Source organism: Anopheles moucheti, chromosome 3 (genome assembly GCF_943734755.1).
Source record: "Anopheles moucheti chromosome 3, idAnoMoucSN_F20_07, whole genome shotgun sequence".
NCBI classification, from domain to species: Eukaryota; Metazoa; Arthropoda; class Insecta; order Diptera; family Culicidae; genus Anopheles; species Anopheles moucheti.
In genome coordinates this window covers 22,813,082-22,827,688 of record NC_069141.1, presented here as the reverse complement: position 1 = coordinate 22,827,688, position 14,607 = coordinate 22,813,082, and the positions used below count along the sequence as shown (strand labels likewise).

The following is a 14,607-nucleotide window of genomic DNA, read 5'->3' as shown; positions in this document are numbered from 1 at the left end:
AAGAAAAACGATCAGGTTACTTATAGTTATTGGTAACCTAATCTATTGTACAATTCACAATATCTTGGGGGTTTTTCCTTGTGCGAACTCTACCACGAGTGAACTCGGCTGAAATATGATTACTTTAATGTTCAAAGTTTTAAAATATGTTAACCCTGTAATTGAAGATGTTACTACAAAAAAATCCGCAACTAAAAAGGTCCCGGAAAATAGTTCAACTTGTTAATAACCCTCATCATTTTTAAAGCGTGTTCAATTAAATCGAATTATATAATTTCCAATCCGTTGTTACGTAAAGTTATTACCTTTTACAATGTACATATCGAATATCGAGGTTGATTTCCATTCTTAGCACTTAAGCGGTTCGTATTTATTCTTCCCACTTTATGTTTTCATCTTGCGTCCTGCCGTTACAATTACTCGGACGTTGCCAAATGATCTCGCCATTGTTTTCATAGAACGCTAATCTGTAACCATCGCCCATAGAACCAACCGCTTTTGCATTCCTAACCGGCTTTCATACCAAGTTATCCGCGAGGGATTGAATTATCTTACGTTCAATTTGATTTTCCTCGGTAGCGCATACCGGTAACGGGATCGGTAACGTTTTGCTAGAATTCTATTGAAGAAGATTCGTTTTTCCGGGTGGATTGCACCAATGGTACTTTCGCTCAATCGTGCTCCAGTCGAGCATAAGCCGGGAAGGAGAATGCACACACACACACACACACAACACGCCCAGAAAGAATCATACGCTCGATCAAGCCGGGCCCGGGCAAGCATCGGCAAAGAACAGCCACATCGCACGGAAAGAAAAGGATCGAATTGTAAATGGAAAATCTCAATGCCGGCCCAGCGATGCACTGGGACCAACCACCGGTCGGGGCCGGCTCAAAGCAAATAAAAAAGTCAAAATCAATCATTCCACATAAAGATAATTCGTTCTTATGTGCTATATTTTCTGAATAAATCATTCCCACTCGCCCTGCGCCCGAGCCCACCACGCGCTTCGGTGGAATTGTTTCGCCCCGAACGGCCGCTGATGTTGGTGTGAATTGAACCGACGCTATAATACCCTCGTGTGGGTGTGTGTGTGTGTGTGTGTGTGTGTGTGTGTGTGTGTGTGTGTGTGTGTGTGTGTGTGTGTGTGTGTGTGTGTGTGTGTGTGTGTGTGTGTGTGTGTGTGTGTGTGTGTGTGTGTGTGTGTGTGTGTGTGTGTGTGTGTGTGTGTGTGTGTGTGTGTGTGTGTGTGTGTGTGTGTGTGTGTGTGTGTGTGTGTGTGTGTGTGTGTGTGTGTGTGTGTGTGTGTGTGTGTGTGTGTGTGTGTGTGTGTGTGTGTGTGTGTGTGTGTGTGTGTGTGTGTGTGTGTGTGTGTGTGTGTGTGTGTGTGTGTGTGTGTGTGTGTGTGTGTGTGTGTGTGTGTGTGTGTGTGTGTGTGTGTGTGTGTGTGTGTCTGTGTGTGCATACAATACATCTCGCGTGGTAAAATCCTTGCTGCCGACGGTGGGTTAACTTTCTTTTTCCCGCTTCATTTACCATCCATCCATCGTGCCGGTTTGGCCGCGAATTGACGCGCACGGCATCGCCGACATCGGTGAAGACGGTTCAATCACAGGGGAAACAAAAAGGTGGTTGAATTGTTTATGGCATAATGGTGGGATGGATATTGGCATCGGTGTCGGTGTGTTTGGCTGTGCTTGAGTATGATTTTGCACGACGCGTTGCGCCGTGTACGAAGGCAAACACATTATCGCTACCATTGTACGTTTATGAATAAATTACTCAGATAACAAAGTGCGAAGGATCCGGCACCCATTCCGACGCGGTTCCATCTCGAGGTCGCTGACTGTTGTGTTTATGTGGATGAGCACTTCAACAGTTCGAGGGCGAAAGGTACTAACATGAGTACCAAGCTGAGTGGGAAGACGTTAGACGAAATGCAGTGAATGGAAATCGAAAAATCACTTCTTCAACGTTTGGTTTAAGAAAACAAGAAAGTAATGTATCTTTGTGCTTAGGTATTAAGATATTTATATTTTATTTATTCATTATTTATTTATATATATATTTTTATTTATTTATTTTATTTATTTTATTTACTTTATTTATTTTATTTATTTTAATTATTTTATTTATTTTATTTATTTTATTTATTTTATTTATTTTATTTATTTTATTTATTTTATTTATTTTATTTATTTTATTTATTTTATTTATTTTATTTATTTTATTTATTTTATTTATTTTATTTATTTTATTTATTTTATTTATTTTATTTATTTTATTTTTTCATTTATTTAATTTATTTTATTTATTCTATTTATTTTATTCATTTTGTTTAAAATGTTTTGTTGTGTTTTTTTTAGTATATAAAACTAAATTATATTTATATTATAATATATATTTTATATATTATATTATAATTATATTTATATATTTAATTGTTTAATTAAGCAATGTTCCTTAAAACACTTTCAAAACTCACGCATTTGATGCTACCGCCTAGTAGTTGGGAAAGTGTGAAAATTAATTACAAATAGCATAGTAAAACCCAAATGAATTGAATTGTTTTCGATCTTCATACCTCGATGCTGTCTGTTTGTCAGATGGACCGAGTTTCACTTCAATGCTTGCACATCATACTTGTTGTTATAAGTTTCCTTTCCCCGCATGAAGTTTATTTCCGATTCCGATCAGTCGAACACAAGACGGGCGGGGTGGAAAGTTTGAGCCGAATGAAGTTGCGCCATGTTTCTATCCTGGCTTATTATTATTGAGATCTTATTGGGATTTTAAAGGCTAAAGCTCCAGAGACCCTACCTTTTCGCTGTATTCGTCCGCAAAGGATGAGGATGTATGGCAGAGAAGCTTATCAAAAGTGTAAATCTAGCAAATTAGATTTAACTTTCTTGGGTGCAAATCGTACGAGAGAACTTCCCGACTATTGGTACGGACACGGTACCAACGGTCATTTCGCTTTCGGAAACATTGGAGCACACGGCACAAAGAATTCGGTCGTGGGGAAAGTTTTTCCTACAGCCAAAGCGTAGCCCGGTGACAATGATTATGTACAGGAATGAAGCTAAAAACACACACATACCATCACGGGTGGCAAACCTTTCGAATCCCGATGAACTCTGCCTGGAAATGAGCCCCGGCGACGAACGGTCGCCCCGATCCCCGATTGCTCCGATAATCTAGGCGAACGTCGTGTAATGGAGAAAATCGTTCGGATCGTTTGTCACTGTGAGTTAGGAAGTAAATCCGTTTCACTATTCCTCCCGTTTTTGGTGGGGGGCCTGTGGCGGTCGGGGGTTTGGCAAGATGATTGAAGGAAAACTTTTCAATCCATTCGATCGTTCCCCGGATCGCGCCGTGATATGGTACCGGAACTTGCCCCAGCGACGTTCCTTTTACGACATTTACAGCCGGTGCTGGTACTTTTGCAGAATGCCATTTTCTGGAAGACAAGACGACAAGATGCACTGTCGCAACGGAGCGTTGTACGCTCGCTAGCTGGGGTATGTCTGGCCGTGATTTGATTCCATTTGCCAAATTGATTTTCTTTTTCTTTTGTTTGTGAAATGACAGCTTTTCAGCTGTGGGCATGGGAGTGTATTCCTTCCAATACAATAGAGCGAAAAACAAGTTGAACGTAAATTTTTGCTTCTCCATTCTATTTAACGTACTCGAAATTGAATTAATCATCAGCTGATGATGGATAAACATTTGTGCCCGAGGTGAGCGAAGTGTATGTGTGCGTTTTTTTTTTCTGTGTGATGAAACATCAAAGCATCAGCCACTAGCATTTGTGTAAATGCCAGAAGAAATGTTTGCGTAAAGCTGCTCCAGCACGCTAGACGCGTTTCGGTTTATTTATTATCCCAGCGCGGCGAAGTTAAAGGCGGTGTTTTGTTTGCTTCGGTGGCCGCCACCGATCCGGCCAACAGCGGGTCAACTCATCAAGTATTCCCACCGAGTAGAGAAATCAATCAGGATCAAACCATTCAATTGAACCGTACATAATGTGCGGGTGTCATGATGATATCCCTTACCACGGCGAGCGACACGTGCAAGGACGGTGTATAATATTCGCCGAACCTTCAGTAGAAGAAGAAAAAAAAAGCAAACGCACTCCCTATGCCCGGGTTCGAAAACCGCGCACCACGGCCACGTACGGGATATCTAATGAAGGTATTCACCACCCAGACACTTTACCTCGCAGCACCGGGCAAGAAGCTTCGGGCATGACAAACATATTCTTCACCTTTTGTTTGACGACAAACAGTGTCGGTGCTGCTGCTGCTTAGTATTTGACCTGCCGGTTCCGAATTGTTTGATTGCGGACGTCTACGCGAAGGGATATCGGAATTTTTCGGGGAAGCGCAAGGTAGCAGTGCAGGTATCTAATTCTCCTCAAAGCACGAGAACCCTTCGCTCCAAGCACATCGCCCTGTGCCAAATTGCGTGGCAATTTCCGGTCACCATTGCTGGTGTATCGGGTGGACACGTGAGTAAATATGGCCGACAGACTGAAACGCACGCCCCAAAACCCCGTGGCTCGTGAGCTCTTCCCGAGTGCTCCGATTGCTTACTCATCTTCCCCTCATCCCCCCTCGAAAAAAGAAGAAAAGAAAAAAGAAAACACCCTCGAATCGAATAATCCCAACACCAAACGTCCAACCACCCCCGTGTGTGTGTTTGGGTGTCCTTGGAGCCGAACACAACGAAAGTCAATCGGATATCGAAATGCTGTTCCGAGATTGTTGGGGGCACCGCCACGACGGCCTGGGTCGGGCCCGGGAACTGCCGAATGAAACGGTTTCGGACGAAACGGAATGATTACTGCTAATGATGTTAGTTGATAAATATGTATGAATTCCATCTCGCATTGAAATCGCAACCCGCTACCAGACGAGACGGTATCGTTGTTTTTCGGGGTGGTGGATTTGAATTGCGATTTCCACACACACACATACACACACAAACACCCTTCCTCCCAATCCAATTCGGTGCTTTAGATTTCGACCCGGAGTGCCCGGCATCCGTTTCGGATCTTGCGCCGGAGGGTTAAATGGGTTAAAGTGCTTTCAGGTATGCTGTTGCTCAGGGCCCCGTGGAAAGTTCTTGCAGCAGAAAGGATTGGTAAATCCTTTTGCGTTTGAACTAGTATGTGGATGTTGAAACAAGTTGTCATCGATGTGCTTCCTAAAAACTGGAGGGAAAAAAAACCCGAAGCTAAATCGCTCTTTTGCAAACACTGCCAAGCCACTTTGAGCTGGCGAACGAAGCGAACGCTCAGCGCACTGTTCGACGTGATGGTTTCCATAATCACAATTTTGGTCCTTCCGCTTCCGCGACTGTGACTTTGACCACCGCTGGGTGGACATTTTAAACGATCGAGAAAGAAAGTTTCCTTTCTTGAGCGGGGGTAGCTTTCCGAAGGATCTCAAAACGATTTTTGTTTCGCCTACTGTGTGTGGTACGTGAATTGTTTGATAAAAATGGGGCTTTTTCCAATAATGGAATGGTAGACGCAGCAGGCTGCGAGTAAGAACCAATCAGCCAATGTGACCGACTTACGCAGATACATTCCCTTGACCACATACACACACACACATAGAGCACACACACAGAGGACATATATAAGAGGGCTGCTTCTTAAACAAATATACTTTCGCACGAACCGACGCAATAAAGGAAGAATAAGCTAGCATGGAAACGTTGGAACTTTTTTTTGGTGGTGTTTCCTGGTGTGGGAGAACTTTGTACCATCCGGGACAGGCAACGGCTATTCTTAGCCATTCCTGGTGGAATGGAATGGAACACATTCAAATATCACTACCATTGGGATGCCTACTCTTGATATCAATTTCCGTCGCTATGCTACATTCTGCTGCATTATGGATCGTTTCCCAAAAGTTCGGTACTTCGTTTCCTCCAGCTTCAGCTCACTCGCCTCTTGATCATGATCGATGATAGATCTCTGCTCTGGCTCTTCGCCTTGGATGGGTGATGTTATGGATGGCGAACGCTTCCCACTCTCTCTCTCTCTTCTCCCCCTCTTTCTCCATCCAGTCAATCTCACCGAAAACTGGGCAAACTTTCCGGGAGCTTGCTGCCACCCAGCCGGGGTACTATTACTAGCTGACACGGGAAACGGAAAAGCAATTTTCTCTATCGATATCGGGATGCCATCGGAATCAACTACGGGTGACAAAAGTTTAAACGGGAAATTGGGAAAAAGTTACTCCCACAGCTCCATCCCCCAGCGAGGGTGAACGTGGGAGGGGAACATATTAAAGTGAACTCCTAGTGGGGTGGGGGGGGGGGGGGGGAATATGCTCGAAAGGAATATACATACCAGTGGTTTAAAGTTAACACATGTGGTACCGTGTGTTCGACTGCCGCACCTAGACACCACTGCACGGTGGAACGGTGGCGAAACCGCGCGCACACACGCTGGTGTGTCCACTCCAGGCCAGCAGTTTAGTGGCTGTTGCGAACTAATTAGAGCGATTATGTTGCTCAGAAATGTTGCACGTTGTTTGTTAGTTTGTTCTTTGCTGTGCTGGCTGTGCGATAGCTGAACGGTTGGTTGGGCAAAAGTTTTGGTATTTGGGCGCTGCGTGGTGATTTTCGTCCTTCTTTCCATTGTGCCGTCGTTCACTTACAGTTTGAAAAGCGAGCAGTGTTGGTGGCTGCGGGGCCGAGTTTTTTTTTGTTTGAATTTTCCCTCCAAAACATTAGAGCGCGGGAATGCTGTGTGTCTAGTGCACCACACCAGAGTAACTTCCATTTTGAAAGTATATTAAATGGAACATCTTTTTTTTTCTGGCAGTTTGCCACATACACTCTCATTTTATCACACGAAACAACTTCCCGCTGTTAAAATCAGCTGTTGCATGGCGGATTGGGATGAAGAAGACATTTCAAATTTTATACACAATAACAAACGTTGCCTAATGTCTTCCGAACAGCCAGTGAGCCACTACATTTTCCATCGCACGCTGGAAAGTTTATGTTGTTTGGTAAAATATGATTTTTTACAGCCACGTATCTGGCATTTCTCACCGAAGCTGACTTGAAAATGTCAAGTACCCAATTCCGTCCCGAAAAAGGTACACCACATGGCGTTCGTGGCCACACACACACACACAAAAAAAAACATCCCCGGCACGAAAGGCACACTGCTATTGTTTGTCTCGTATTTCACGACACTTAATCCATGGTTTATTTTACGGGACATAGCCATAATTTAGCCATGTTCATGAGATACACCATACCGAAACCTATCCGTTGTGCTATTTTTGTCCTGCGCTCACAGGCGTACCGGGGTGAGCTTTCTTTCCCGCAGTCGCACACAGCCCGCCGTTGGTAGCCGTAATTCATGTTTCAATTTTTCCATCTCCTTTCAAAAACCACTAACTCATCGCGTTTCTTGCATTGTTTCTTTCTCAGGTGTGGCAGACATGCCGCGCGCGGTGGCACCACCAGTGGGGCAGGCAATAATTTATCGATTCGCAATCGCCAACACAACCTTAAGCCGATGGTAACCATTAGGCCCCGCTGGTGACAACGCGATAAGATGTGGCCGAATAGTATGTGGGTTCGATGATGTACAGCGCAGTGAGCAATCGCAGCCATTCGGTCACTCGAAAAGTCCTTCGCCTTCGTACCGACTCTGCTCCGAGTGTTATGGTGGAAATCGACAGTAAAACATAATTAACTCATTGACCAAGTTAACACTATCCCCGGCGGTGCAAAAGCATCTCGTGAGCTAGCCATAGTGACGGCAGTCCCAAGCGCTCATTGCTACCAAAGCAAAGCGTGATTTCTTCGAGCTGGTGCAGCATGGTTGTAACGGAGAGCTTGAAGCCATTTTCTTTTAATGAATGACTTTACGGTCCAGCGAGGAAATGCTATGCCATTTATGAGCTGAATAAAAGTGTTGCTTGCTTTTTTTGTAGTTGCTGCAGAAGAAGTAAAACGATAGGAACGATCTTCTGCCAGGTGAAGGAGGTCCCGATATATATATGTGTGAGTGTGTTTGTTGGTGTATAAGTGCATTTCGAGTACGAGTGATTTTTATGTGTTTGAAATCGAAATGAAGTTGCTTCTTTGCCGCAACTAAAGCCGTTGCGCAGGAAAGCATCCAGAGCGAAGTAGTATAAAGTGTAGTGCGGATGATATTGCAAGAATGCAGCATCACTTCGATGGTTTCGCGAGTGCTGGGCAAGTGCTACAATACCACATTTCTTTTCCAGCTTGTTGAAAAATATGCACAGCTAGTGTGGATGAAGGCGGTGAAGTGAAATTATCGTACCGGAGGTGTTAAAGAAAATGCGACGAAAAATGAAATGCAACATCATTAACCAAGTGTTGAATCTGATCGTGATCCACATTATTTTTGTACAGTATACCAACGGTCTGCAGCAGGCGGCAGTGGATAAGGAGAAGCATGGTAAGTGTCCTTAAGCTTTAGCAGAAATTATTATAAGATAATATTGATTTATTTTATGTTGAAGATGTTGCATTGTCTTGTAATTTTTAGAGAAAATCTTTATTGAAACAATGCCACCTTCATATGGTTCTATTTTTCCAATGGTCTCAAGCACCTTCGACGTACCATTCGTCCCTATTTCTTTGCGCAGGTAGACGACAGAAGATTCCTCGCAGTGTTTGCGCCAGTCGTCCAATCGTTCGTTTGCTCGTTTGTCAGTTTGTTGCCTTGTGTTTGATGAATGAATCAACCCAACGTGTTGAAGTGAAGAGGCTGCTCACGCCGAGTGTCGTCAGCTAGTGGAAGAAATTGTACGAAAAAAGCTTATCGCACACTTGGGCTACAATGATTGATTGAGAACTTGTTGACGTTTGCCAAAGGTACCTGTGCCATTCGTGATTCCCGTTTTCCCTCTTTTCCCATGCGCCACCGGTTCCATTGGCTCCGGCGTTTTATGCGGCATTTCAGGGCGAGGGGACAAAAATTCTTCGAACCACCTTCGCTTCCTTCGCACCTTTTAACCTAGATTTTCATCGTTTTGATCCAGCTGATGCTCGGTGGAATTAACGGAAAAATACCGTCCGACTCAAGACAGTCATGAACACCGCCTTGCCTCACGGTGGCGACAGAGAAGAAAGCAACCTTTTTAAAAAGTATTACCGGTACAAAACGAAGAAAAATGTGTTGTTACGAGATTGATTGGAAAGTGAAACCGCAGGAAATGGAAACGTAATATCGTTCCTGCCCGCTGGAATCGAGTACAGTTGTTAGGCAGAGGGATTTTGGGCAGATTAAGTGATTCTGTGCTTTCGCGATGATGGAAATGATGGCATCTTTTTCAGCATCTGTACGGGGTGTACTATTTTATTTTGAATCTAGAAAATAATTGATTGCGTTCGTAGAATCAAAAGGTGGAAAATGGTTTTTGAGCCCGAAATTGAGCATTAATTTTACTCTATTGCTAGCATCAACTCAATAGAACAAAAGAACTTATCAATGTGTTTATTATGTTTTGAATTACACTTCCATTGCCCTGATTAAAAACGATCAAATCTAACGTTTAGATGTTTTTCTTAATTTTTCCTAAAATAATTTTAAATAGGTGGGGCAAAACATAATTCTCTCTTCTTACGCTAATCACACGATATCAACCGCAGTTGCTTAAAGCATAAAGAAAGGAAAGTACCTTACCTTTAACTTCAAACCTTCAACGAGAAGAGGGTTAAATTGGCGCAAATTGTCATGGCATCGTTCTGGCACTTGAAACAATTGCTTCGTGGAGGCAACCTTCTTCAGCTGGATCGATGAAAAGAAGCTGGAAAGAGTGTCGATTAAGTCAATTAAACATTGGGGGGCGAACGCAGACTTTTAAATTTTTACGACTGTCAAATTTGACCTGACCTTCCCCCCTCCCCGTCATACAAAAACTAGTACTCTGCTGAAGCATCGTCCCGGAAGAAAGGAACTTTTTGTTAAGTGGGTATATTCCCACTTTCTTTCATTGCGCCAACGGTCCACATTCCCGCTTTCGGCTTATCGGCTAATGGATGCGTGCGAGGCAGACGGGGGATAATGTAAAAGTTAATCTTGACAATTAAAATTTACGCACTCTCAACGGTAGACAGCAACTGGGGCAGAACTAAAGCTTTCCGAGACAGAAAGGGTATTTCGCTTTGGGTTGTTGCTTTCTTAAGAAAACAAAAAAACAAACGATTAGTCTCTGTCCGTTGAGAAAGTTTACAGGTTCTAAAGGTAAAATTGAAAGGAGACTATTTTTAGATTCAAGTTTCAAGTCGGAGGTAAAGCTCTTCTGTTTTTCTGGACATTTTAAAGTACATTTCCGTTTGTAAAACATAATTTAGAGAACATAAGACATTCACGATTTGTGTTGAAGGAACAGTCCGAATGAGATTTCGAGATGGGGTCGTCAAAGCAACCGATTCAATTTCTAAAAATAGCATGATGGCTTTGACAGTTCAATAGGTTATGATTAAAACCAGCAAAACTTTGCTAGAATTGAATTCCATGACACCGCTGTAAGACTTGTTGACCAGACCACTATTGTACGTCATTCATTCCCGATAGGGTGTGTTTTTTTATGCTTCCTTTCTCTTCCGTTTCGCTTGCATAGGGCAAGCACTTCAAAATTATTATTCTCACCGATTGCGACACCGCCAGCTGAAGGGTGTTACGCAAACGCGAAAGAGAAGCGCTGGAAGCGCGCACAGTGTCACGCAAGAGGCTTCATTTCGTCTCGAACAAAACACGGAAAAGTGTCATCCTGAAGATAGACGCGTGTAGGAGTGATGATGATGATTCGTCACCTGTCACAATATATCCTTATGCAGTACGCTTGCAGTGCCCGTGCCGTGCGAGCTGAACTGGGGCACTAGTGAAGTAAGACCCTGGTGAAGCCACAGGTTCATCTTCCGCCTTCAAACCAGAAACCCGTGTTTCCGGACGTGTGTGTGTGTGTGTGTGTGTGTGTGATGAGAAATGGATATACCAGCCTGACATGGAACCGGGCCTGGGTCCGGTACCGGTGGAATGTGACGACAAAAAACTTTTCCTCACTTAACCTCGCAATGCTGTTAGCAGGTTTCATAATTCATCGTAAAACTCCGTGCCTCGCTGCACGCCCGGTAGCAAAGGGCGCTGAAAAGCATAACCCAGGATAACTCTCGCGATATGCGCCCATGGCCGGTTCCCCGGGATCCCGGTGTGGCGGTTCTGCTACTTGCAGATGGAGGAAGTTTATATCCATCCGGTTATGTCTGCCACATCAACTGGAGTGCCACCTGACGATCATTTTGCCTAACGTAGTTTTGCACCCGGGTTCCCGGTCTCAAGAAGTGGCTTCATTCATCATGGCACCATCAAGCGGTGGGCTGGCGTTGCATGTCCTTAAGGAAATGGAAATTGCAATCCAAGCGATGGACTCATCGCCAAGCATCCTCGATGCAGTTGTCCAAGTGGTACGATAAACTATTCATGATAAATGAAGCCCTTTACGAGTGGGTTCACAGCGTCTTCATGATGATGATCGAAGACTATTAAAACAGTGTCAGTAAATATGCGAAATAAAAGAATTCACTCAATGCTTTTATTGTACGACCAACACCTGAGCGTTGCTTATTAAAATTATGCTCTGTATAGCAAATGACGGCTTCGCATCGATGATGATTTGAAATGACTGTTACTTAAACACCTCATGCATAGTGCTGTGAAGAGTTAGACACTCAAGTAAGGCCTTTTCATCAATTGATGAGAATTTAATTTGGCTTTAAACTTTAACACACGTTCGTACCGGTTCCGTTACATATGTTAGAGTTTAAATTATGTACCACATTTCCATCTGACTTCGTGATGGCTATTACCTACCGGTTCCTGATTCTGGCAGGAAATTCCGCTCCAACCTTCCGAACATTAGTGACTAGGTGACGCCCTCTTTCGCTGCTGGCATCCATTATGCATGACAAAATTAACGTCCCATTCGGCGCGAGCATATTTACTTAGGGTTAATTGATTTGAATTTTGCAATGTGCCCTTGCGCTTCGTCTCTCGTGGATACTGGCGCTCTCGTGGATGTAAAAGCTTACGGGCTTCGGTATGTAAAATGTACGACGACTTCGTACGGCGCACAATGTGCGGTGGGATACGGTTGGGCGTGTGAGGCACTTCTAGAAGTGACAAGGAATCTTTGTACTTCCGACGCACTATGGCCCTGTCTGTTGCAAAACAGGTTGCTTCGGCAAGGGAGTGGTATTGTTAACAAGACTGTTTCAATTATTAACCGCCTCGCAAGTCACACAGTACGCCGTGCGCTGGGAAGGGTTCCCGAGATCTGGTAGAACCCTCTGGTTGGTATGGGTCGACGATGGTCGATTGTTTACGGCCATGGACGCTAAGGACTTTCGCTACGATATACTCGCGCATTGACATTATGCATACGTGCGGTTTCGGTGGTCGACCGACCTGTCGTTGAACTCGGCCGGCACACGAGTGGCACCGTCCGAATCCTTCATGGAAAATGGCGAACCGGTGTTAGCTTAAGTAATGACAACTATTCACTAACTCACATAAACAACTGCTGTTAGTTGAATATTAATTTATTGACGCAAGACCTACCCAGACAGCGGCATCTGGTAGTTATTTCCTTTTACCTTGCTGCACGTCCTTATGCCGGAGGTTAAGCGGTCAACCAACGAATCGACAGGAGCCAAACTGTCGTTTTGTTTGTCGCAACCATCTGGGAACGTTTCGAGAGGGTGCAATGGATGTTGCGAACGCATACACTTATTTCCTTCACAAAGAATCATTAATTCAATACCAAAGACGAGGTAATTAAGTTGTTTGACTCTTCATTCTACGTGAAACTTGTTTGACTTTGTTCTACGCCGTAGTGGAACTATTATTTGCATTGCATATTCATTTATATTTGCACTATTTATCTTTGCCCCGATGTGTTGGTATAAACAATTACTAGCTTTAGTTACAGTATAGGACGATCGATCATATCGGTGTAGTTGGATTGGTTAGCTACAAATGAATAGATATGAATCTGGGTTCGAAGGGATTCCAATTTCCCGCATGCATAACTAAGTATCTTAAATAAGATCGAATATCATCACTTCTCCAAACCTAAAAGCAACTTTGTCCCGAAAGGTTGTGCTATCATTTTCTGCCCCGAAGAAATGATACTCCTGTAAAAGAGCGGATTTTCCCATTGCAAATACTGCAGAATGGCGGAAATGAAAAAATCTGTACCATGACTGACCATGCGTCTCCATCAGCATAAGCTGGTTCAGAATGCATACTCCTGAGCAGGAGTGAGGCGGAATGTGGTACAACTGATACTTTTCAATCAACTCGGGCAATCCATCTCCAGATCTTTTCCGATCCGATTTATTCGGCACCATGATTCCACCGTCTGTTTATCGGAATGATTTCTTTATCACTTATTTTTTGAACATCGCTATCTGCTATAAAAATCTTTCATCGAACGATTTTTTTTCTTTGGGGGCTATTGGGTGGGTTTTATTGCCCGCCTGTTTGCCGCAGATTTCCATCCATCCAGTAAACCATCCATCTTTGTGCAAGTATAAACTAAATCGAGAAAGATGATCGTTTGCATAAGGTACACGGTATAGTGCTGGGTGTTTTTCAGTATTCTAATAACATTCCTCACGATTGTCCTTGCTGTGCTGCAGAACGTTGTAAAAATCGGTAACTTCGCACAATTCTGCAACGAAGCGAATTGGGATTGGGAATCGATCATAAATTACGCTTATTGTGGTTCCAGATATATTAAACCCAGTTTTGATGCACGGATATTGTAGCGAATTGTCATGTGCTCCGGTGGATTCGCAGTCGTTAACGAAATGTGTTTCGGCGATAGTGTTTGTACGCAATAAATCTTTTTATATCCAAAAACGGTTGATTTATTACACAAAAAAAGGCATAGCGCGACATGTTTTGTGTCACAAATTATAGCAAATTGTGTGTTTATTGCTTCATGTGCATCGCGAAAGAAAGATAAAACACATGTGTGAAATATTAAAAATGCTCCGTCAGCATACAAGTAAAGAGCCCCCCAAAACAGTGTATGAAGTAAAATGTTTAAATACATAATGCTTTATTTTACTTCTTTCGCATCGCTTCTTTCAAACTCGTGTTGAGTTTATTAGCATTTCGAACATTAAGCAATTTATCTCACAAGTTGGTTTTAATTTTCATTAGCCGCGCCAAGAAAAACATTTATTCGTACGATACTGTGGTTAAATAATCGCTGCCGGTTTATTTAATGGCACAAAGGTAAAAGTGTGGACAAAAAAAAAACAGCTCTACCGACAGCGACGAAGACGAATCCGACAGGGAACGGTTTGCTTCGAGTTGATAAATTTTATGAGGTTAGAAAGTATGCTTTTACCAAAACCCCGGTGATGGTATAGACGATTTGCCAGCTTTTTTTTCCCCACCAAAACCCACTCCCACGGTACGTGCCAAGGGCAAAGGGACGGTACGGCAATGTGGGATTATTTTGAAAAGGATTGGATGTTGCTGGCGGCTGTTGATAAACCTTTTCAGCATGCTTGGATTTTTCG

The 14,607-nt window shown here is 43.3% G+C and overlaps 1 protein-coding gene across 1 annotated transcript in view; it reads left to right on the top strand.

Annotated features, from left to right (window-relative positions):
• Positions 1–8,343: 8,343 nt before the first annotated feature.
• LOC128303336 (CD166 antigen-like) overlaps positions 8,344–14,607 on the top strand; it is a 137,548-nt gene continuing 131,284 nt past the window's right edge. Inside the window, exon 1 of the mRNA XM_053040262.1 lies at positions 8,344–8,464. Within this exon, the coding sequence (XP_052896222.1) occupies positions 8,344–8,464 (121 nt within the window). The remainder of the gene's footprint in view (positions 8,465–14,607) is intronic.